The sequence below is a fragment of the Pan paniscus genome, chromosome 23, assembly GCF_029289425.2.
Source record: "Pan paniscus chromosome 23, NHGRI_mPanPan1-v2.0_pri, whole genome shotgun sequence".
In the NCBI taxonomy this organism is placed as follows: domain Eukaryota; kingdom Metazoa; phylum Chordata; class Mammalia; order Primates; family Hominidae; genus Pan; species Pan paniscus.
The window spans coordinates 42,453,275-42,476,543 of NC_085927.1; the positions used below are offsets into that span (position 1 = coordinate 42,453,275).

General features: G+C 48.1%; 1 protein-coding gene across 10 annotated transcripts in view; it reads right to left on the reverse strand.

Moving 5' to 3' along the window:
* Positions 1-23,269, reverse strand: part of SYN3 (synapsin III) — a 566,272-nt gene that overhangs the window by 17,607 nt on the left and 525,396 nt on the right. For all 10 annotated transcript variants that reach the window (XM_057301025.2, XM_034948980.3, XM_057301026.2 and 7 more), the window contains exons 9-13: positions 22,047-22,121; positions 17,801-17,903; positions 12,891-13,025; positions 11,935-12,022; positions 1,957-2,248 (exon numbers count right to left, since the gene is read on the reverse strand). In XM_057301025.2, coding sequence (XP_057157008.1) covers positions 1,957-2,248; positions 11,935-12,022; positions 12,891-13,025; positions 17,801-17,903; positions 22,047-22,121 — 693 coding nt within the window. The remainder of the gene's footprint in view (positions 1-1,956; positions 2,249-11,934; positions 12,023-12,890; positions 13,026-17,800; positions 17,904-22,046; positions 22,122-23,269) is intronic.

Here is a 23,269-nt window from a genome sequence, read left to right on the forward strand (position 1 = left end):
ATCCAGCCCAGGATTTATTATTAAACATGAAAAGCAGTGAGCAGAATGGTGTTGATAGTGAATACTCCTGTGTGTGTAAGAAAATGAGGGCGAGGATCTGAACATTTTTATTATTTATTTATGCAAATATTTTTTATTTGCATAAGGAAGCACTGAAAGGACACATAGGAACTAACAAAAGTCATTTCTGGGGATGGGGGCAGCAAAGCGTTGGATGAGAATGGGGGCGGGAACGAGGCTTTTCAACATACATCTTTTATTTATTTATTTATTTATTTATTTATTTATTTATTTATTGAGATGGAGTCTCACTTTGTTGCCCAGGCTGGAGTGCAGTGGCGCGATCTCAGCTCACTGCAACCTCAGCCTCCCAGGTTCAAGTGATTCTCCTGCCTCAGCCTCCTGAGTAGCTGGGACTACAGGCGCGCACCAGCACACCCAGCTAATTTTTGTATTTTTAGTAGAGATGGGGTTTCACCATGTTGGCTAGGCTGGTCTCAAACCCCTGACCTCAGGTGGGATCCACCCACCTTGGCCTCCCAAAGTGTTGGGATTACAGGCATGAACCACCACACCTGGCCTGATACCTTTTAGATCTTTGAACTATGTGAATATATTACCTATTCAAAAAAATAGTTGTTAGCATGATCCCTGGACTGGATGTCGTGGGTCTAATCCCAGCTCTTCTAGTTATTAACTGGAAACTTTGGCAAGTTATTTAATCTTTCTTTGCTTACTCGTCTGTACAATGGGGATAAGAAATAGTTATTAACTCCTAAGCTTGTGAGAACTTAAAAAAAAACCCAAGTAAGTAAAGTGCTTGGCACATAGTAAGTGGACAATAGCTGTTAGCTGTGAACTGTGATGATCAACATTTGGCCTTGAAAGAAGGTAGAGCTTTCCAAAGATCAGTTACTTGGGACCTCTCTTTAGGACAAACAAAGAGATGGGCCTGAGAGGAAACAGGATGTATATGTGTATTGTGATGGATGGCTTACAAAAATGACTGCAATGATTCCTCTTGTCCCTGTAGCCTGCCCTTTTGAGATGTGACTTCATGGCTCCTCCTACCAAAAATTTATTTCCTACCTCTTGAATGTGGGTTTGGCCCTGTGACTTGCTTTGACTAAAAGCATGTGATAAAATAACATTTCATAACTCCCAAGGCTGGGCCTCAAGAGGCCTTGCAGCTTGTACTTTCTCCCTTTTTAAAAGCAGTTCTACCATGTGAGAAAGCTCGGCTTAGCCTTGGGGAGGATGAGACCCCATGGAGAGAAAGAGGCCCAGCTGACAGCTAGCACCAACAACCAGATGTGTGTGTGAGGCCTTCTTGGACCATCCAGCCTCAGTGAAGCTGCCAGATGACTGCAGTCGTATGAGTGATCCCAGGAAAGTAGGGTTGCCAGGTTTAGTGAATAAAAATGTGTAGATAAATGTGCATTTCAGATAAAAAGCTAAGACTTTTTTTTTAGTGTAAGTATATTCCATGCAATGTCTGGGGCATAATTATACTCACAATCATGTTTTTTATCTGAAATGTGAATCTAACTGGGTATCCTATGTTTTATTCTGTAACTCTATAGGAGACACCAGCAGAAGAACCTCCCAGCTGAGCTAAACTCAGAACAAACAGCTGAACCAAAAAATTATGAACAAAGAAAATGATTGTTTTCTTCAGCCACTAAGTTTTGGGGTGGTTTGTTACGCAGCAAACAATAGCTGGTAAATAGCTGGTATGTGTATACACGGAGGGTCACGGTGGTGTCTAATCTATACTCTCACCTTGTTGGGCCTCCCCAGCAAATTCTGTCCTCTAGTCCTGTTTTTACCTATTTGAAGTCTAGGCAAGGCCTCGTTGGGTCTTCCTTTGTCTCCAAGTCCCTAACCCTGAATCAGCCAAGCTCTGCCCACACCCCAGCTCTATCCTATACCTTTTCCAATTCCCAAAGCACTTACTTGAGATGCGGATGGGGTGGTGCTGGCTTCTTGGACTCTTCACCCTGCTGGGAGGTACTACGGCCCTGCACAGGGGGCCGGGGCTGTGAGGTGAGGGTGGCACCTGGCTTGGAGGCCTGGTTTGGGGAGCTGCCACTGGATGCCCGGGATAGCTGCGGAGAGCCTGGTGACCTTTGCTGCTGTGGAGATCCGGACTGGGGGCTCAGGGGCTGCTGGCCTTGTGGGGAGAGCCTCTGTTGGGAGGGGCTTCCAGATCTCTGGGGCTGAGGAGACTGAGCTTGGCGAGGGCCTCCTAAGGGGCCAGAAAAAAAAAGGTTCAGTTCAATTTTTTTTCTTAGGATAGCTATGGCTGTACACAAATAATGTTGCTTCAAGGATGTTCATTACAGTGTTTCTTATAACGGTGAAAAACTGAAAACCGTATAAATACCTAACCATAAGGAAGTAATTAGGAACATTAAGATACATCTGTGTAATGGAATATGCTGTGGTCATCACATAGGATGTGGCTGAGTAATACTAAATGACATAGGATACTGTTGATAACATATGCTAAATATTATACTGCTGAACAAAATAGCTTAGAATACAGTACTTACGGTTTTATTTTGGCACATATGTAAAAACATATATAAAAAAGCAAGACTGGAAGATTGTACACTAAAACCAGTGTGCCTCAGACTTTAATGTGCATATGAATCACTGGGGATCTGGTCAAAATAAAGATTCTGATAGAGTGAGTCTCGGGCTGCGTTACGGACTGAATTGTGTTCACCCTGTCCCAATTCATATGTTGAAACCTTAACCCTAACCCTCAATGCAATTCTATTCGGAGATAGGATCTTTAAAGAGGTAATTAAAGTTAAATGAGGTGATAGGGTGGGGCCCTAATCTGATAGGCCTGGTGTCCTTATAAGAGGAGAAAGAAATATCAGGAGTGTCATGTACCCGGGCACAGAGGAAAGGACACACGAGGATACCCAAAGAAGGCTGCCATCTGCAGGCCAAGGAGAGAAGCTGTACCAGAAACCAACCCTGCTAGCACCTTGATCTTGTACCTGCAGCCTCCAGAACTGTGAAAAAAATGTCTGTTGTTTAAGGCCCCCCCAGTCTATGGCATTTTGTTATCAAGGCAGCCTGAGAAAACTAATATAGGCAGGATCTGCGATTCTGCATTTCTAACGGGTTCCCAGCTTATCCTACGTTGAGTAATGAGACACTAAATAATCATTACAAAAGTGGTGAGATTATGAAGGATTTTAATTCTCTCTCTTTTTTTTTCTCACGGGTATTTTCCACACTGAAGATGTATTTCTTTGGAAACAACGACAAGAATTAACTCTTACTTCTTGAGTTGCTCTCTAAACTTTTCCAAGAACTTTCAAAAGCAACTTATCACTTGACCTAGAGAGGTCAGTAGGGAAGATACCATTCTTCTCACCACATAGAGGTGGAGACCGAGTCTTATTAAGGTTTCCCAGTTGGAAGAGGAGCCACAGAAAGCTCAAAGAGAATCTTGGTTTCTCCCTCTCACCGTACAGGGCACACAGGCTTCCACAAGCAAGCCAAGAGGCATCTTAGCTTGGGGATGTTGAAGCCACCCAGAAATGACTTTGAGTAGAATTCCAAAGCCCCAAACAATCAAGGTGCACTCTCCTAACCCTCAAATTCTGGGTGTCAGGGCTGTTGATGGTGAATTGCATTTTGCCAAAGCCGACTGGCTGCCCGTAGGTCTCTTCTCCCTACGACATGCTGCTGCTGGGAGAGTGGGGTTATTCTTGCCACGTTTTTTTGAGAGCACCGTAGGCACGTTAGGAGACTGAAAACTAAAAGGTGCTGGAACCCATCTCTGTGACTCTGTAACAATGGGGCTTCTACTGAGCACCTATTATGTCACCAGCTTTGGACTGGGCACAACAGCTCTGTGGGTTAGGCATTATTTTCATCCCCGCCCCCCAGCCAAGGGAGTGCTGTCCCTGGAACTCTAGAGACAGCCACATGTATAATTATACATTTTCTAGTAGGCACATTTTAAAAAGTAAAAAGAAATAGGTGAACATAATTTTAATAGTGTGTGTATACGTGTATATAGGTATGTATGTATGTATATAATTTTTAATAAAAGAGATGTGGTCTCTGTCACCCAGGGTAGAGTGCAGTGGCATGGTCACACCACAGCAGTGAACCCCTGGGCTGAAGCCACCCTCCTGCCTCAGTCTCTAGAGTAGCTGGGACTACAGGCCCAACACCACTTTTTCTTTCTGTCTTTTTTTTTTTTTTTGTAGCGATGGGGTGTCGCTGTGTTGCCCAGGCTGGTCTTGAACTCCTGGCCTCAAGCAATTCTCCCACCTTAGCCTCCCAAAGTGCTGGGATTACAGGTGTGAGCCACTGTGCTTGGCCCCATTTTTACAGAGAAACTGAGACCCAGATAGATTGTGACTTGCTTAAGATGTCACTACGAATAAGGGGACACGCTGAGATTCAAACCTAGATCTCTTTGACTCAAAAACCCTGTTTTATTACTTTTTCCTTTATGAAAACTACACCACGCAGGCTCGCCTGAGTCCTCATAACATCTTTATTGCTAATTAAGAAAAGGCGGCTTCCTTCAGCTGAAGCAGCTCTGAGCCAGATGCCAAAGGGGCAAGGACTAGATTTCAGCCAGCCTCCCTTACCAGATGTCACGTCAGCTGAGCATATTTTCAGAGGACATGCCACCTGTATAACCTCCATGACCTGTGGAGTCCGGTGGCCCTGACTCCACACTGGCACCAGGAGCCTCAGGTCCTGACTCAAGCCTTGCCATTAACTCGCTGTGTGACCGTGGGTAAGTCACTCCCCTTCTCTGGGCTTCTGGGCCCTCATTTGTAAAATAAGGTCATTGGACTGTACATCAAACATCCCTCCCGATCTGAACATTTTTGTGAGCTTGTGGAACACTAAATTGGATTAAATTGCAGCATCAGTTTAGCATCTGATTATATTACATGGCTTTGATTCATTACCTCTTTCATGATTGTATATGCGAGTAGATGGGAGGTCACATTTATCTCAAACACCTCTAGGGCCAACCAGGTATGTAAATAAATAAAGCAGGCAAATATAAGAAAAGTAATGAGGCTTTCAAAAATTTGCCCACTTGAGATAAAAACAGTCCAGAGAACTATTTCTCTGAAGAGGTGCAAGCATAAAGAACATAGCAATTGCCCCTCTCTGTCACTATGGAAGTGAGGAGTAGGGCTGGAGGCAAACGCAGGAGCCCCTAGGAGCCCTTGCTCTGATCAAGGAAGCCGCTGTTAGTAACGCCAGGGACAGTTGCTGTATAGAAACACAGGCCCATTGTTTCTAGAGCTTCTGTGCTATCAAGAGATGCTGGAAATCTAGATGTTTAAGCAACACCTCTTGATTTTTTTTTTTTTTTTTTTTTTTGAGACGGAGTCTTGCACTATTATCCGGGCTAGAGTGCAGTGGCGCGATCTCAGCTCACTGCAACCTCCTCTGTCTCCTGGGTTAAGAGATTCTCCTGCCTCAGCCTCTCAAATAGCTGGGATTACAGGCGTCCGCCACCACGCCCAGCTAATTTTTTGTATTTTTAGTAGAGACAGGGTTTCACCATGTTGGCCAGGCTGGTCTCGAACTCCTGACCTTGTGATTCGCCCACCCCAGCCTCCCAAAGTGCTGGGATTACAGGTGTGAGTCACCGCGCCCAGCTCACCTCCTGATTTTTAAATGTTGGTTACTTTTGGGTTTTCTAAACCCACCGCAGTTCAAATAAAACATTTGTTTTCTACTTTTATCTTCAGTTTCCCCTGACTCGCCTCCCTTCCCAGGTTGATATCTTAGAAAATCTGAATACCCATATATTAATTCAGTAACTCTTTGCTGAGTCCCTATCACACACCTGGGATTTATCAAGACAGACACCCTAGTTACTGGATTCAGAGACCAGAGTGCTAACCATTACCACTGCCCTAGTTATTTCTTTCGGCTTCTTGGCAAAGCAAACAATTTAGTATTTTTTATATGAGCACATACACAAAATATTAACATATATAGAAAGTATTTGCCTAAGCACAGACATGAAGCTTATTAAAAGAAAATTTCACTTTTACTGAGTTGAAATGAACAGCAAGTTCAAAATAATAATGTGATTTGTTAATTGGGGAACTCAATGAAAGCGTTGTTTTTCATTAGCCTTGTTATTTTTAATCTGAGCGTTAATTCACTGGGCATTTTCTTTAATTACCTTAATTGGTTTTAAATTGATTGTTTTTCAACTCACTAAAAGTGTGTTTAGCCTCATTTCCCTTAAAATAATATCTCTTTATCAAGCATGTTTTACTCTGGGCCAGAGAGGAAATCAGAATACAGTAGCTCTCTGTTTTAAAATGGCTCTGTTCAAATGTGCTTTTAAAAAGCAGGTCCCAGGGCAGAGGGGAAAGGAGGGTGTGGGGCAGAGGCACAGCCAGGAGCCTGGTAGAGTGAGGAATATGTAGTTTTGGAACACTTATTACTATAGAATTCTTGCTGGGTAACGGGGCACTGCATTAGTTATAAGGATTGTTAATAATAAACATGAAAAGCAATATGTATAAGACACACGTTATTAATAGTAAGCATTATGTCATAGTTATTCGTAGTAAATTATTAGTAGTAAGAACTGACACCTTCTAAGCACTATCTCTGTGTCTGATGCCTTGCTAATTGCTTCACCTGCATTTATTTCATGGACAAGCACCCCATCCTTAAACATGGAAGCTGTTATTTCCTCCTTTACACTGAGGAAACTGAGGCCCCGAGAAGTAATATGACTTGCCTAACACGGCAAAGGCAGTGAGATACGGAACTGGATTCAAACACACTAGATCTGCCTGAAGGAGAATACTAATGTGTATTTATACAGGCGTACCTTGTTTTATTGTGGTCCATTTTATTTCAGTTTGCAGATACCATGTTTTTTCTAAATTGGAGGGTTGTGACAACCTTGCATTGAGCAAGTCTGTCAATGCTGTCCTTCCAACAGCATGTACTCGTGTGGTGTCTGTGCCTCACATTTGACAATTGTCACAAATTCCAAACTTTTAAATTATTATTATATCTGTTATGGTGATCCGTAATCAGTGATCTTTGATACTACTATTGTATTAATAATTGTTTTTGGGTGCCATGAACCACACCCATATAAGACAGTGAACTGGCCGGGCGTGGTGGCTCATGCCTGTAATCCCAGCACTTTGGGAGGCCAAGGCAGGCGGATCACAAGGTCAGCAGATCGAGACCATCATGGCCAACATGGTGAAGTCCCTTCTCTACTGAAAATACAAAAAAATTAGCCGGGTGTGGTGGCATGCACCTGCAGTCCCAGCTACCCGGGAGGCTGAGGCAGGAGAATCGCTTGAGCCCAGGAGGCAGAGGTTGCAGTGAGCTGAGATTGTGCAATTGTACTCCAGCCTGGGCAAAAGAGCTAGACTCTATCTCAAAAAACAAACAAACAAACAAACAAGACAGTGAACTTACTTGATAAATGTGTGTGTTCTGGCTGCCCCATTTACCAGCCATTTCCCTATCTCTCTTCCTGTCCTTGGGCCTCCCTTTCCCCTAGACACAACAATATTGAAATTGGACCAGTTAAGAACCCAATAATGGCCTCTAAATATTCAAGTGAAAGGGAAAGTCACACATCTCTTACTTTTAAATAAAAAACTAGAAATGATTAAGCTTAGTGAGGAGGGCATGTTGAAAGCCAAGACAAGCTGAAAATTAAGCCTCTTGCACCAGAAAGTTAGCTAAGTTGTGAATGTGAAGGAAAAGTTCTTGAAAGAAATTAAATGTGCCACTCCAGTGAACACACAAATGATAAGAAATCAAAACAGCCTCATTGCTGATACGGAAAAATTTGAGTGGTCTGGAAAGAAGATCAAACCAGACGCAACATTGCCTTAAGCCAAAGCCTAATCCAGAGCAAGGCCCTAACTACTTTCAATCCTATGAAGGCTGAGAGAGGTGAGAAAGCTAAAGAAGAAAAGTTGGAAGCTAGCAGAGGTTGGTGGGTGAAGTCTCAGGAAAGAAGCTATCTCCATAACAAAACTGCAAGGTGAAGCTGCAAGTGCTGACGAAGAAGCTGCAGCAAGTTATCCAGAAGAACTAGCTTAGATTATTGATGAAAGTGGCTGTGCTAAACAACAGATTTTCAGTGTAGATGGAACAGCCTTCTATTGGAAGAAGATACTATCTAGGGCTTTCATAGCTAAAGAGGAGAAGTCAATGCCTGGCTTCAAAGCTTCAAAGGATAGGCTGACTCTCTTGTTGGGGCTAGTGCAGCCGGTGACTTAAAGTTGAAGCCAGTGCTCATTAACCATTCTGGAAATCCTAGGGCCCTTAAGAATGATGCTAAATCTACTCTGCCTGTGCTGTGTAAATGGAAAAACAAAGCCTGGATAACAGCATAGTATTTCCAATATGGTTCATTGAATATTTTAAGCCTACTGTTGAGACCTAGTGTTCAGAAAAAAGATTCTTTTCAAAATATTACTGCTCATTGACAATGCATCTATCCACACAATAGTTCTGATGGAGATGTACAAGATAATTTTGTTTTCATGTCTTTTAATACATATCATGTCTTTTAGTTCATGGATCAAGGAGTAATTTAAAATCTGAGGTCATATTATTTTAAAAATACATTTTGGCCAGGTGCAGTGGCTCATGCCTGTAATCCTAGCACTTTGGGAGGCCGAGGTGGGTGGATCACAAGGTAAGGAGTTCAAGACCAGCCTGGACAACATGGTGAACCTCCGTCTCTACTAAAAATACAAAAATTAGCTGGGCATGGTGGCGCGTACCTGTAATCCCAGCTACTTGAGAGGCTGAGGCAGGAGAACTGCTTGAACCAGGACCCGCGAGGTGGAGCTTGCGGTGAGCCGAGATTGCACCACTGAACTCCAGCTTGGGCTATAGAGCGAGACTCTGTCTCAAAAAAAATTTTTTTTCATAAAGCTATAGTTGCCATAGACAGTGATTCCTCTGATGGATCTTGGCAAAGGAAACTGAAAACCTTCTGGAAACGATTTACCTTTCTAGATGCCATTAATAATATTTGGGATTCATAGGAGGAGATCAAAATAGCAACATTAACAGGAGTTTGGAAGTTGATTCCCATCCTTATGGATGACTGTGAGGGGTTCAAAACTTCAGTGGGGGAAGTAAGTGAAGATGTGGTGGAAATAGCAAGAGAACTAAAATAAGAAGTGAAGCCTGAAGATGTGATGGAATTACTGCAGCCTCGTGATAAAACTTGAATTGATGAGGAGCTGCTTCTTATGGATAAGCTAATAAAGTGATTTCTTGAGATGTAATCTACTCCTGATAAAGATGCTATGAAGGGGCCGGGCGCAGTGGCTCATGCCTGTAATCCCAGCACTTTGGGAGGCTGAGGCGGGCGGATCACGAGGTCGGGTGATCGAGACCAGCCTGGCAAACACGGTGAAACCCCGTCTCTACTAAAAAATTAGCCGGGAGTGTTGGTGGGCACCTGTAGTCCCAGCTACTCGGGAGGCTGAGGCAGGAGAATGGCATGAACCCGGGAAAGCGGAGTTTGCAGTGAGCCGAGATCGCGCCATAGCACTCCAGCCTGGGCGACAGAGGAGACTCCGTCTCAAAAAAAAAAAAAAAAAAAAAATGCTATGAAGATTGATGAAAAGACAACAAAAGGATTTAGAATATTACGTAAACTTAGTTGATAAAGCAGCAGCAGGTTTTGCGAGGACTGACTCCAAGTTTGAAAGTTCTACTATGGGTAAAATGCTATCACACAGCATCACGCACTGCAGAGAAATCTTGTGTGAAAGGGTGAGTCAATGCATGCAGCTAACTTCACTGTTGCCTTATTTTTATAAATTGCCTCAGTCACCCCTTGCTTCAACAACCAGTACCCTGATCAGTAAGCAGCCATCAGTATTGAGGCAAGACCCTCCATCAGCAGAAAGGTTACTATTCACCCAGAGCTCAGATGATTGTTAGTAATAAAGTATTTTATCATTAAGGTATGTACTTTGTTTTTTTCAGACATAATGCTATTGTACTTAAGAGACTACAGTATAGTGTCAATATAGCTTTTATATGCACCAAAAAATTTGTGTGACTCCCTTTATTCTGATATTTACTATATACTGGGGTGGTCTTGAACCGAACCAGCAATATCTCTGAGGTATGTCTGTACACAGTTGTGTACAATTATACAATTTCCCTTTTCTTAAAAATATCTCCTGCTTTTCCAGAAAGAGAAACACAAACAAGAAAAATGAATGGGACATTTTATCTAAGACCTGTGGAAGAGGAAGCCATTTGGTGGCCAAGGTTAACTTTTTTTCAGGAAGTAATGAATCTGTTGCTTTTAATAATAGTGACTGGAAGACCACAACATGATAGTAATGCCTTCTTTCTGATATATATATATATATCAGAAAGAAGGCATTACTATTTTCTTAATATTTATTTATTAATAATAATATTAATATTAATAATATTAATAATAAAATATTTAATATTTTATTAATATTAAAATTTATTTATTTTATTTTGTTTTTTTGAGATGGAGTCTCCCTCTAGCGCCCAGGGTGGAGTGCAGTGGCGCAATCTCGGCTCACTGCAACCTCCGCCTCCTGGGTTCAAGCGATTCTCCTGTCTCAGCCTCCCGAGTAGCTGGGATTACAGGTGCACACCACCACCACATCTGGCTAGTTTTTTTGTATTTTTAGTACAGATGGGGTTTCACCATATTGGCTAGGCTGGTCTCGAACTCCTGACCTCGTGATTCGCCCGCCTCGGCCTCCCAAAGTGCTGGGATTACAGGCGTGAGCCACCGCGCCCGGCCTCTGATAGGTTTTTAAGAAGATCCTTAAAAGATTGCAGCGAGACTGCCTGCTTTGGTTTCTTGGTGCACAGGTGCTCTGAAGCTCCATGCTGCTGCCAGAGCAAGTGTGCCCAGGAGGTTTTGATTGCAAGAGAGGATACGGGGCGGATTTCTCTCAAGACCTGCACGCAAGAATATCCGAGCAGCTGATATTCTTTGAGAAAGTTGGTTAGCCATTGCCATGATTGCTTTTCATCTTTTTACAATAGTTTGTCCATTCTCTAGTAAGTGGTGGAAGGTAGTAATGCTGGAAATATTTGAGGAGGAATTTCAATGGCCAAGGTTTTATAGATGATCTTCCCTTTTTCTATCTTTCTTACTCTAGCTGGTTGACTCACAAAGCAATCATCAGGCACCACTCATTGAAATGAATAAACACTTCCTAGGTTTGAAAGGTCTGAAAGGCCTGAAAGGCCAGACTTGTAAATCTACCATTTTCTGCCTCCTTGGGCAAAGCCTCAACTTTTACCTCGCAGTAGAAAGGCTCATGCCTGTAATCCCAGCACTTTGGGAGGCTGAGGTGGGCGGATCACCTGAGGTCAGGAGTTTGAGACCAGCCTGGCCAACATGGTGAAACCCCATCTCTACTAATACTACAAAAATTAGCTGGGCGTGGTGGTGTGCACCTGTAATCCCAGCTACTCAGGAGGCTGAGGCAGGAGAATCACTTGAACCTGGGAGGTGGAGGATGCAGTGAGCCGAGATCGCACCACTGCACTCCAGCCTGGCGACAGAGCAAGACTCTGTCTCAAAAGAAGAAAAAAAAAGGAAATAATGACATTTTCACTGCAGGACGGCTGGGAAAATAAAAGTGAGAAAATAGGTGGGACATTCCCTGGCACAGTGCTTGGTGCATATTAGGTTCTTAATAAATTAACCTTCTATTTCCCTTCTCCTTTCTTGACTTTTTAAAGAGGTTGACCAACCCCATAGTCTCATTCATTCTGTGAATAAAGTATTCAGGTGCATTTTCCCAGAGCCCCTTGTGGGAATCACATGTGGAACCCTCGGTGCATTTCAGCACCCTCACTGCATGCTTTCACGCAGTGGCTCGTCCTGGGTCATACCTTGCGGAGGTGGGCGTGGCTGGGGCTGTCCTAGCTGAGGCCCCAGCTGGGCTTGCCCTGGGGATTTCGCTGATTTAATCTGTGGAGCCTAGAGCAGAAGAGAAAAGAAGCCTGTTGGTATCACCACAGCCCTTTATTTCCTGGGTGAGAGGGCAGCATTTATGAAGATCTTTTTATCATCGAGAAGAGACTCTTACACATAAAGTGTACAGTTCTGGAGTATACAGTGTAGTGAAGTTCTATATGTGTATACGTCGGTGTAACCACTGCCCAGATCAAAACAGAGGGCATTCTCTGCAATAAAGCCTGCCCCGTGCCCCTTCCCAGCCAGCAGCCCCGTCAGTATAATAACTACGATTCTGATGTTTGTTATCATAGATTACCTTCTGTGGGGAAATCTGGGCTGGGAGGTGGAAGTTTGGGGACTTGCTTTTACATAAAGCTGGGGAGCTGGCAAATTCTTTGGAGAGCAGTCTGGTACTCCATGGTGGGAACTGTGGAGGGGAGGAGCGACGTGGGATCTCATTGAGGTTGGGGAAAATGGGAGACACAATAGCGTCCATTGACTGGTTCCCTGGGAGCACACAGAGGGCTTGTGTGTCCATATGCTCTCGCACACGCACACACACACATCCTGCTCAGGCCCAGCACCGAGGGCACAGAAGGGACAGCAGTCAATCATCTCTGCCCACAGTGCCCAAAGGCCATTTGAGACAAGATTGTTCTCCCCAGGATGGTGAAGAAGGGAAGGGGCCTCTGAAAGCCTCCTCAATTCACTTACTGGGGCAGGCTGTGAAAGCTCTCCCCAATGTCTGGCCTTCGTCCACACCCCCATTCCTTCTCCCCAAGGTGGTTTCTTCCTGGGGGTATCCCCTTTGGATCCAGGGGCTCCCCATTTCCATACAGCCTGGCATTTCTCATGGCTATAAAGTCTCCTTTGATCGTGAGGGTCTTACCCAAGGTCTGAGGGGGGAGGGCGCTGTGCCTCCTGGCATCGGGAGCTGGCTCATTTTGGAGACAACAAGGTCGGCCATCAGCTGTCTGTCCTCTTCCACATGCTCTCCAATCAGCGGCATTGAGCTGTCCATTACCTGTGGGGAGGAAGAGAGAGCTGAGGGACCCCCATGCCAGGAGAGATGGCGGTTGGGCATCACATCCCAGAAGTGGGGGCTCAGGGCTCAGGACAGAAGTGACCACCAGATGGCGATGTCCTCCATGCAAATCACCTCCAGCTGGGACTGGCCGGCAGAGACATCAGTTCCCTTCCGTTCAGTCTAAACCACTCCCTGGAGGTAGTTCAATTCGGCCCACGTTTGCTGGATGACAGCAATGCGACAAGGGCCAGGGAGCCTCTGCCGACCTTTTCTGTGCTTTTCTTTGGGGAGCCGCTCTCCGCCCCCTCCTTTCTCACCCTGGCCCCCTCCCAGGGTCGGGGCTGGCCACCTCTCCTTTGGCCCCAGGTCAAGGCTGCTTTCCACAAAGCAGAAACAGTAAAGGTGGGGGCTTGATCATGACAAAAATATGACGCGGGCTGGAGTTGACCCAGGGTTCAGAGGAAAGAGGGAAGAGGAAAGGCCTGTTTTCCGCGGCCCTGGCAAAACACAGGCGGGAGGGAAAAGCATTCCACGGGGAGCTGGGCTGTTCTCAAAGTGCTTCTATCGGGAGGAGCCTGAGGGATCCGAGTTTCCCCTTCTGCTGTTTTTACAAATAGAGCAACTGAGGCCCAGAGATGGGAGGGGACTTGCCCAAGGTCACACAGGCCAATGCTCCACGTGATTCCCTAGGCATGGGAAGCTATGGGAGATCTGGAAGGGGTGTCTGTCAGGCCTTGGCGCATCTGCGAATCAGCTGGCCGCGTCACCCTCTCTGCTCCACTGCAGGAGTCGGCGGCCTGCATTCACCCACGCCACCCCATCAGACTCACCGTCTTGTCTCCCCTCTTCCCACGCTCTGGACATATTAGGTTTTCTCTCTCCTCCAGGTTCTTATGTAATCCCTCTACCCACTCCTTACCTGGCCAACTCCTTTCATCCAACAGGGAACAGCTAACTAGGTCTTCCTCCAGGAAGCCCTCTCTGATAGGGCAAGCTCTGACGAGCCACCTGACATCTGTATCCTGCCGTTCTCACCTGGTTTCACACGGGACAGCTTATCCACAGCACTGTCACCCCTTGCTTACTATGTCTCCACCACCAGACTGGGAGCCCCCAAGGTTAGGAATGGGCCCTGTGTCCTGCTAAGCAGGTGCGCCCTCCACAGACACCTGTTTAGTGGAGGAATAAGATGTCCTTGTGATAAGCCCGGCTCATAAGGATAAGGATACTAAGAAGCGCCGTATTTTATGGGGCATTTCCTACGTGCTACGCACTATTCTAAGCATTGGGTGTGGAGGATCTCTCATAAACCTCAGAATAGCTCTTTGAGGCAGTACTATTATCCTCATTGTAATCATGAGGAAGCAGAGGGTCAAAGAAGTGGCAAGGTCAAGGACACAGCACTGGCAACCCATGGTCCTCCCGCTGCATCAGGCTAATTCCCACCAAGCATTGGAACAGCACACCAGGGTAGGAATTGAGAAGAGGGAACCTGGGTTCCAGGCTTGGCTTCTGCTGTGGATTTGCTCTGTGATCTTGGGCAAGTTTCTTTTCCTCTACGGGCCTATTTTTTTTTTTTTTTTTCTCAACAGTGAACTGAGGGATCTGGGCAGCTGCTAAGACCCTTCCAGCTGGGACTTGTAGGGATCTGTGAGTTTAAGCACCCACTTTGATTAGGAAAATGAAAAGCTAGCTTAAGAATGTGAATACTGGCTGGGCGCGGTGGCTCACGCCTGTAATCCCAGCACTTTGGGAGGCCGGGGCGGGCGGATCACGAGGTCAGGAGATTGAGACCATCCTGGCCAACACGGTGAAACCCCGTCTCTACTAAAAATACAAAAAAAATTAGCTGGGCGTGGTGGCAGGTGCCTGTAATCCCAGCTACTCGGGAGGCTGAGGCAGGAGAATCGCTTGAACCTGGGAGTGTCGGAGGTTGCAGTGAGCCAAGTTGCTCTATTTGTAAGAAGAGCAGAAGGGGAAACTAGGATCCCTCAGGCTCCTCCCCATAGAAGCACTTTGAGAATAGCCCAGCTCCCTGTGGAACGCGTTTCCCTCCCGCCTGGGTTTTGCCAGGGCCCCGGAAAACAGGCCTTTCCTCTTCCCTCTTTCCCCTGGCGACAGAATGAGACCCCGTCTCAAAAAAAAAAAAAAAAAAAAAAAAAAGAATGTGAGTACTGCTTCTAGCAGGGTCCTGAGCTCTGCACAGGTTGTACCTGGGACTGAGGCCTCCTGGATCCCAGCGCCGCAGACAGGGACAGTCTCTCAGTCACCACTGGCTGAGCTCTGACTGTGGAGTCTGCCGCGAAGGTACACAGGCTTGCTGCACCCTGCCTGTCCTCTCTCCCCCTGCCCCTGCCCACCCCATTTTATTCTGGTCTCTGTTTCCTACATTCCCTGCAGTGGAAAACAGCCACCGCAAGGAACCTGAGGTTCATTTTGGAATCCCCACGGTAGACACAGCCAAAGGAAGTGGCCACCCTCATCTCCCCAGGGAAACATTTTTCCAGTGAGCAATGTCATTCCCCGGACAAGGTCAGAGAGGACAAGTTCAAGGGTCTTTTCCCCTGAGTATTTCACTGTGAGCCTCTTCACAAAACATTTCACACACATTTTCAGTTCTCACCACAGAGATGACTGAAGAAACCAGTGTTTTGGGATCTCTTCTGCCTTTTTTTTTCCCTTACTGGGGGAAAATACCTTTTATATTTCTGGTAACAAGCTTCCCATCTCCCCTGACCCCACTCCAAACTCAAAAGCAAAGGAAACAACTCTGCAATATTTCTGCGAGGAAAAAAAAATCTGAAAAGCTATCTTTCATTTTTCCTCTGGAACATTCTTGGGAGACATTGTTTTCTTATTTTTTGAAGTCCGAGCCCACTACTTTTACTTTTTTTTTTTTTTTTAATGTGAAAGGTCTTTCATCCCCAACCCTCTGAATGGCTAAAGGCAGGAAGCCTGGGCCCATGAACACAGATTTTTTTTTTTTTTCCCTAAGACTGAAAGCTGAGACCCGGAGAGGTAGGGGCTCACAGGGGACAGAGAGACTGCTGGTGCAAGGGAGGAGCTGGCCTTTGGGGGTCAGGGCAGTCCAGGAGCTCTAGGAGACAGGGTCCCTGCTCTTGTGTTTGCAGTTGTACTGTGTCCACCTGGCTTGGGGGCTGGCTCCCGGAGCAGCGGCTCAGTGAATAAACAAATGAGTGCGTGTGTGCCAAATCTGGGTTCATGTCTGGTGGTCCCCGTGAGGGGATGCAGAGGCAGGAGGACCTGGTGGGGTCTCAGGAGCTGCCGTGTTGGGGGTTCTTGCCCCACCTCTGGGCTGAAGCTCCCAGAAGGCGAGGGACCAGCTCCTCCAGGGAGCAACTGTACAGGTCAAGGAGTCTGTTCCCAGCCCCTTCCATGGCTCCTCCAAGTAGGGGCTACTTGGGGAATTGCAGGTGTGGTGGCAGCCAGAGGGAAGGCGTTTCCGGGCCTTGAGAGGAGAGCTGTTCTCCAGAGTGGGACTGGGCCTGCTAATACAGATGCAGCTCTTCCTGCAGGAGCTTCCTGGCCTCTCTGGGGAGGAGAGAGGGGCTGTGTTCATCCTGGACTCCCTCCTCCTACCTCCAAGGCCTGGGTGTGAACACCCTCCTGGCATGACTGGGCTCCCACCCACTGAGTCACCTGGTCCTGCTTGGCCGTGGGCCCCTGGGGAGCGAGGCAGACATGAGGGACGGGAGGACCGGCTGGCTCCTGTGGTCACCCCAGCCATGTGCTTCCCATTAGCCGCCCACACCCCGGGGAGGGGACGGCCGCAGGGCTCTCCCTCACGTGTCCTGGCCTTGTGTCAGCACCGCCCATGGAAGGAGGGGGCTGGACGCGGCACTGAAGCTGTGAGTGTGGAGATGGGAAGTTATGGCGGACTCTGAGGCCGGAGGGGCCTTTTCAGGGGAAAGCAGTGGAGAGCCATGGGACATGGAGTGGGCGGGGGGGCAGGGGAGAAGAGTTGGGGAGGGGACGGGAGGGCTGTGGGACCGTGAGAGACACTGGGAAGACATGGAGGAGAGGTGGGGGGTAGTGGGATACGGGGAAACATAGAGAGGAAGCGGCGGGGATGGCTATAGGATTGGGAGTGGCATGGGCTGCTGGAGGGTCTTGAGAGAGATTCCGGGACCCACAGCCCCTCTGTGAGCCCTCTGTTACCATTCTGTTTCCCTACATCTTTCCCTCTATTCATGCCCCTGTACCATTCCATCCCCCTTCCAAATCCTCAATGCTCTGCCACTGTTTCTCACCCTCTCCCCTGCCAGCCTGCACACCCCATGTCTATTATGTCCACGGCTGTATCCCCAGAGCCACACCCATGCTTAGCCCATGGGAGCCCCCTAAGGCCATGTTTCTTGAATGAACAAATGATGGACTGTCTGCATGGTGACCAAGGAAGGTGCCCATTTCACATGCTTGGACACTGGGGAAATGGAAGGGGCCCCATGGGGCAGTATCTTGTTGACCCTTGACCAGATGCCCTTTCCTTCCCTTAGGCCTGTGGGTTGGGGATGTTGTTCAACCTCGGGCCCTGAGGTCTCCCGACTCAGTTCCGAGTCCCCAGGCATGAAGCCTTTCGATGCCTCTGAGGGTGGGAAGGAGCCTCCAGAAGCAACTCACTGAGGCCTGGGTTGCGTGTGCCCTGGAGCCAGGACACAGCTGATGGTGCCAAAGACCATGCAGGGATTCCCTCCCCCTGGCACGCCTGCCAGGCTGGACCAGCCAGGAGGACTCCCTGCTTCATCCCTCACCTCGATGATGTAATCTCTGCCATCCTTGCTGTGGACGGCCTTGACGGCACAGATGTCCAGGCCGCCAAACATTTCCGAGCAGCTGTCCACCCACAGTCTGTACCTGCAGGGACAGATGGACAGACAGTGAAGTGGCCTGGGAAAGTGGGGAAGCGGGTAGAGGGAGAGAAGTGGATTCACATGGAAAAACAGGCAGGGAGGGACAGTGACTCACACATCCAGACGGCGATGGAGAGAGACAGAGAAGCAGCAAGAGAGACAGAAAGACAGAGAGAGTGTTGGAGTCCAACACGCAGAGACAGAGAGGCAGGGAGAGAGGCAGGGACACACATGACAGTGAGAGAGAGACCCAGAGAAAGAACACGACAGAGCCAGGAAGGAGGGGAGAGAGGCAGGGTGAGGGAGAGAAGGAACCTGAGTTGGGAGAGGTCTCCCCCGACCCCAGGACTTGCTGGCTCTGCAGTAATGGGGAGCTTGCCCTGTCCCCATCCGGAGTCATCCTGGACACCCAGCCACCCCTGTGTCCCTTTTCCCTTGGGAAAGCTGCTCCAAGGGCTCCAGAAGTCCCTCCAGGCTGCCCTTCCAGTCCCAGCCCTGGCCGGACGAGAGGCTGTGGAGGACAAAGCGTGCATTTTTCCCGGGGCCCGGGGCGGGTGGGCTGGGGAGACTGGCAGGCTGCTTCTGCCTTGCCCAGGGGGCCTGGCCCTCTAGACCCACTGCTTTTGTTCCCTTTCCAGCCACTTGATGTCTGCAAGGCCAGTTTGCTTTGCTGGGGACAGATCTCAGCACTGGACTTTGACCCTGCAACAAGGGGGTGGTTGTATGTGAAGAAACTGTTCCAGCTTTGCACTTAGCTTCCCCTGTGGGCTGGATTTGGGAGTCACAGGGGACTCTGTGTCAATGTTCTTGCTTCTCACTCTCCAGGGTCACACGGGGCACGCCTACTCTCACATCGCTTTGCGTCTCTGAGCCACAAGTGCTGGGATGAGGAGGGACTGTGACTGGAATGCTCTTAGAATGGAGTCTCATCTCATCCACCAAAGCCTACTGAGGCCCAGAGAGGGAGGGTGGCTGGTCCAGATCACACAGTAAGGCAGTAAGAACACCAAGATTCCCTCGATCTCCTTGACTCCCAGTCCAGTTTTCTCATTCAGCTGTAGCACGGAGCATGTGAGATCATCAAATAAAAAGAAGGATGGAAACTCACACCCATGGAGCTCCTGGTATGTTCCAGGCATTCTGGGCCCGGGGGCTGACTCCTCATTCCCTCGAATCCCAGCACAACTCTATGAGGAAGGTTTTACCCCATCTTACTGATGGAGGAACAGGCTCAGAGCGATGATTAAGTGACTGTACCGCTTCCAAATCCAGATCCTGTCTGATTCCAGATTCCAAGCAAGCCACCCTTCCTCTCATTCTGAAGGTGCCCCAGCCCATCCATTCTCACTCAGCATGGGAGACCAGGGACCTACATTCTTGCTATTAATTCCTTAATAATTTTGGAAAAGCCTCTCCCTCTTATCATAAAATGGGAAAGCCTAGATCTGATTCTGGTTGTACATCAGAATCACCAGGAGAGTTAAACGCACAAACAGCCAGACTTGGGGCTCCACCCTATGTTAGAGTAATTTCTATAATTTTTTAAAGCTTTTCATGTGATTCTGATACGTGGTCACGTTTGGGGACAACCTTGGGTCCTTGGAGCTCGAAGAATCCTCTGGGCTCTCTGATCAGGGTCCTCGTTTTTGGCCCCAGTGGCTGACTTGTGGGTGCCACACACAGGGTGAGCTCTGCCCTGAGACACACTCATAAATCAGGTTTCTTCTCAATGGAACGTGGAAATTTGAGCTGAGGTCCAGAGGCAGCTGTTTCCAGAGGCTATTTTGAAAGGATAAACCTTGGGGTCCCCTGCTGGCTACGCCCCATAGGGCACAGGCATCCCAGGGTCTAGGAAGGGGCTGCAGGTGTACAGCAGCGTGAGAGTGCTTGGAGAATCGGGAGGGGCCCTGCTCCCCTCCTGCCAGGTGGGACTAGCACTGACCAAGCGACATCATTGGTTTTGCCCAGGAGTCAGGCCACCTGGCAAGCAGGCGAGCCAGTGGAGGGCGGGGTCAGGCCCTGTGTATGAGTCCCTGTATGGATTTTGCTCCTGTGGGGATAGGACTGGGGATCTCTCCAGCCCAGACCCTGGAGTTCTGCCTGTGATTGGAAAAGGGAAAGTGGATTCCAGGCCTGGGCAGGCCCACTCCCACGTTAGGTTCCTCCAGGGATGGCCCATGCAGCCTGGGACTTGGCAGAGCCAGGGATAGATGGCCTGCTGGGGACATCTGTGAGTGGCTCAGGAGGCACTGGGGAAGGCTGGGCTCACATTCCGGAAGGGCCATAGAGAAGATGGCCACGACTGTCCTGTGAACACCTGTTGGGGGAAGGAGGTGACTGCCTCAGCCACATGATTCAGTCGTGCCAGGTCATGAGCGCAGCCTCCAGGAGACTCATTAGCACAGGTGGGTTCCCAGGTTGAAGGTGGCAGCTGCCCCCTGGGGTTGATGGGAAGGGCAGGTGTTCCTCCCTGCCAGGGGCTGGTTCTGGATTAGGTGCAGCCCTCTCTCATTCAGTCCTCACACCTGCACTCTGACTTGGGTATTACTGCTTTCGTTTTGCAGTTGAAGAAGCTCAGAAAGCATGAGCATGCCTAAGGTCACACTCAGTCTTTGTTGCTGTAGGGGATGCTCCCACTCCAGTCTCCAGGGGTGCAGACCTGACATAGGCCTCCAATCACAGCGTTGCAGTGTCTTGGGCCATAGTGATTGGTTCAGGGATGGTCATGTGACCTAAGCCAGGCTAACCAGTACATATGGCTCAGTTCTAGGCTTTGGTTGAAATGACTGGGAAACAGAAGTTTTCCTTCTTTTGAACCTGACACTGTGAGGATGAAAGCCTGGAGCCACTGTGTGCCACCATAAAATGAAAGAGCCTGCCTGGATGAAGCCAACACAGAAAGAAGCTGAACTTGGGTGGGCAGAGGAGGAGCCTTAAAGCCTTACCTGACACTGTATATCTGGAGTCGTCAGTGACATGAGCCAGTAAATCCCCCTTTCTGCGCAAACCAATTTGGTTTGTGTGGTAGCCCTTGCAACCGATACAGAGTTCTTAGAGGGAAGGATTGGATTTTTTCATCCTTTAGTGCTCAGCACAACATGGCCTGCAGTAGGTACTCAATAAGTGTTTACTGAACAGAGCTTTTTGAGCTCACAGCCCATGCTCTGTCCATTGCTATTGTGTGGCTGCTGGCAGAGGTCACAGGGCATGCAGGCAAGAAGGTATGTATGTGGCAGGCCCTGAGACCAGCTGACTTGGCCCTTCCACCCTTCCCCCGCCTTTTTTTTTTAAACAGAATTTTGCTCTTTTTGCCCAGGCTGGAGTTCAATGGCACGATCTCAGCTCACTGCAACCTCCGCCTCCTGGGTTCAAGTGATTCTCCTGCCTCAGCCTCCCGAGTAGCTGGGATTACGGGCACCCAACACCATGCTTGGCTAATTTTGTATCTGTAGTAGAGATGGGGTTTCACCATGTTGGCCAGGCTGGTCTTGAACTCCTGGCCTCAGGTGATCTGCCCGCCTCGGCCTCCCAAAATGCTGGGATTACAGGTGTGAGCCACCGCACCCGGCCGGCCCTTCCTTAAGTGGGGCTGGCACACAGTGTCTAAAGGGAGAAAGACCGAAAAACCCTTCAGCCAGAGAGCATCCCTAAAACATGCATGATTCATGGGACGTCAACCTCTCCCTATTCATATTGAGATGGAAGGACGCTTGAGACAGAAGTGGACTCTCCAATATGCCTGGTCTCCTAATAATGCTTCCTTGCAGCTGTCAGAGCACAGGAGGGACTGGCCAGGGCTTCCTGACCTCTTCCTATAGCAGCTGGTCAGGGCTGGAAAGACATCGGACTTGGAGTCATGACATCAGGGTTCTACTCTCAGCTCTGTCATCAATTAGCTCTGTGATCCTAGACAAATCACTTCCCCTCTCTGAGTTTTCTTCTCCCATCTGTAAAATGGGGTTATTTTAATACCTGCCCTGTAGGTTGCTGTGGGCAGTGAAGATGATCATGTCTAAAAAAGTGCTCTGTGGATGGTGAGGCACTGGACGGAGGGCGGAGTGGCCTTCTCTTCAGGGCCTTTTGTTGCATTCCCCCTTCAGCTCCTACTATGGCCAGTGCCTCTCCCTACACCTCCTTTGTCTCTTACCTCTCTGTCATGGCCACCTGCTCCAGCATGGCAGAGCCTGTGTTGGCCTTCCAGTTCCCAGAGATGGAGGTTCTCCTGTACCAGAACAAACAACACATTGAGGGAATTAGGGACCCTCGTCACTGATCTGCTTTCCTTCTTTGCTTTGGCTGTTAGGAGGCTCTGATTCAAATAACTGGCTCACGTAATGGCATGTATTCTTACGTACACACCTTGTCTTCAACTATATTTTCCTATGTTTATTTCCCTTCATGCTGTTTGCCTTTTTTATTTGTTGGATCCTAGGTATTGTTTTCTAAGTCATCTTTGAAATTGAAAGATTAAATTTAAAAATGCCTACATCATCTGATGAAATCCCCCAAACTTTGGCCTGTTTTTGAGGAGAATGAGGGCAGTGTGTATAGCCCCTGGTGATTCTGGAATCTTTTGAGGGCCCCAAAATGTTAGAAAAGTGATCCTTAGAGAGAAGTGACTACTTTTCTCTGGTGAAGATTAGGAAGGCCTTCTGGTCTCTGACTGTCTTGCCATCCTTCTCTGTTTCCTTGCCTTTTCTGCTCCAGTAACAACCGACCTCCCTTCCGGTGCTCCACTGCCCATGGCTCTTTCCCAATGTCATGGCCTCTGCAGGTCTTCTTCCCTTTACTCCGTACAGTCTTTGTCTCCATCTTTGCCTCCCTAAGTCCTGCTCATCCTTCAGGTTTCATCTGACATACGACTTCCTGACAGCCCACCTTTACACAGCAAAAACAGACTGCCCGGTACTACGCCCTACACTAATGCTCAGTAATGCTCATCTCCCTTCTGATGACTGCATTAGTGTCCTCTCTTCTCTGATGGAGGAGAATCCTGATGGTAGGGGACATGTTTAACTTCATCCCCTGTATACCCAGTATCCAGTGGGATCGGGCAGGTAGTAGGTGCCCAGTAGGCACCTACTGGGTGAGGAACTGTGTACACTGGGGGAGAATCCAGACAAGCTATCTATCACTAATGATGCATCTGGCCTCGGCAAAGACTGAACGAGTTTAAGCATAGTGGTGGAGGTAAAGCTATTTGTCTTACGGTCAAGGGAAGCTATGTCATTGAGATCAAAGGGTGAACTGGTGAGAGGAATTGACACAAAAATATATCATTGTAAGAGAAAATTGAAGTAAAAATGCTGAGAATAGATGACACCAGGAGCCATAAGGCACTGCATCGTAGTTGGCAAGGTTGTTTCCCAT